Below are 479 nucleotides of genomic sequence, written 5' to 3'. Positions count from 1 at the left end.
CCGACAGACAGACAGAGCAAGAAAAAGATCGAAAGATAGGCACAGAGAGAGCGAAAAATGAGGGGACAATTGACATACAAACAGAGAAATAAAAAAAGACAGACAGAGAGGAAAAAAAAAGAGGAGAAAGAGTGAGAAGACAAGCATACAGACCTCCCACACAAACAAAGAATAAAGGCAGAAAACAAAACAAAGCCTGTACTACTCACGCGACTCATCTTCAGTGAAATTGCTGCACCAGTCTGCCACGTTGCTGAAGTTCGTCATGGGTGTAATCCACTCGGCTTTCTTGCCGTCCATGATTCCCAGGCGTGACCTTTTCTTCCCTATGCCCAGCATGTTGGCCAAGTGACTGCCGGAAAGACGCCACAGAACATTATTAAGAATCAGTATTCGCTGAGCCTTCAAGAGACTTTTAAGGGTTCAGTGAAAATGTCGTTATAGGGAATGGTTCATTTTCCGATTCTTCTAAAGATTTT

The 479-nt window shown here is 43.2% G+C and overlaps 1 protein-coding gene across 1 annotated transcript in view; it reads right to left on the bottom strand.

Annotated features, from left to right (window-relative positions):
* Positions 1–479, bottom strand: part of LOC119588229 — a gene marked incomplete in the record, with an annotated part of 29961 nt that overhangs the window by 4560 nt on the left and 24922 nt on the right. The window contains 1 exon segment of the mRNA XM_037936929.1: positions 210–352. Within this exon segment, the coding sequence (XP_037792857.1) occupies positions 210–352 (143 nt within the window).

The sequence above is a fragment of the Penaeus monodon genome, chromosome 23, assembly GCF_015228065.2.
Source record: "Penaeus monodon isolate SGIC_2016 chromosome 23, NSTDA_Pmon_1, whole genome shotgun sequence".
Lineage (NCBI taxonomy): Eukaryota > Metazoa > Arthropoda > Malacostraca > Decapoda > Penaeidae > Penaeus > Penaeus monodon.
Note: the sequence above shows the minus strand (reverse complement) of the source record. Positions and strands in the feature narration are given on the sequence as shown.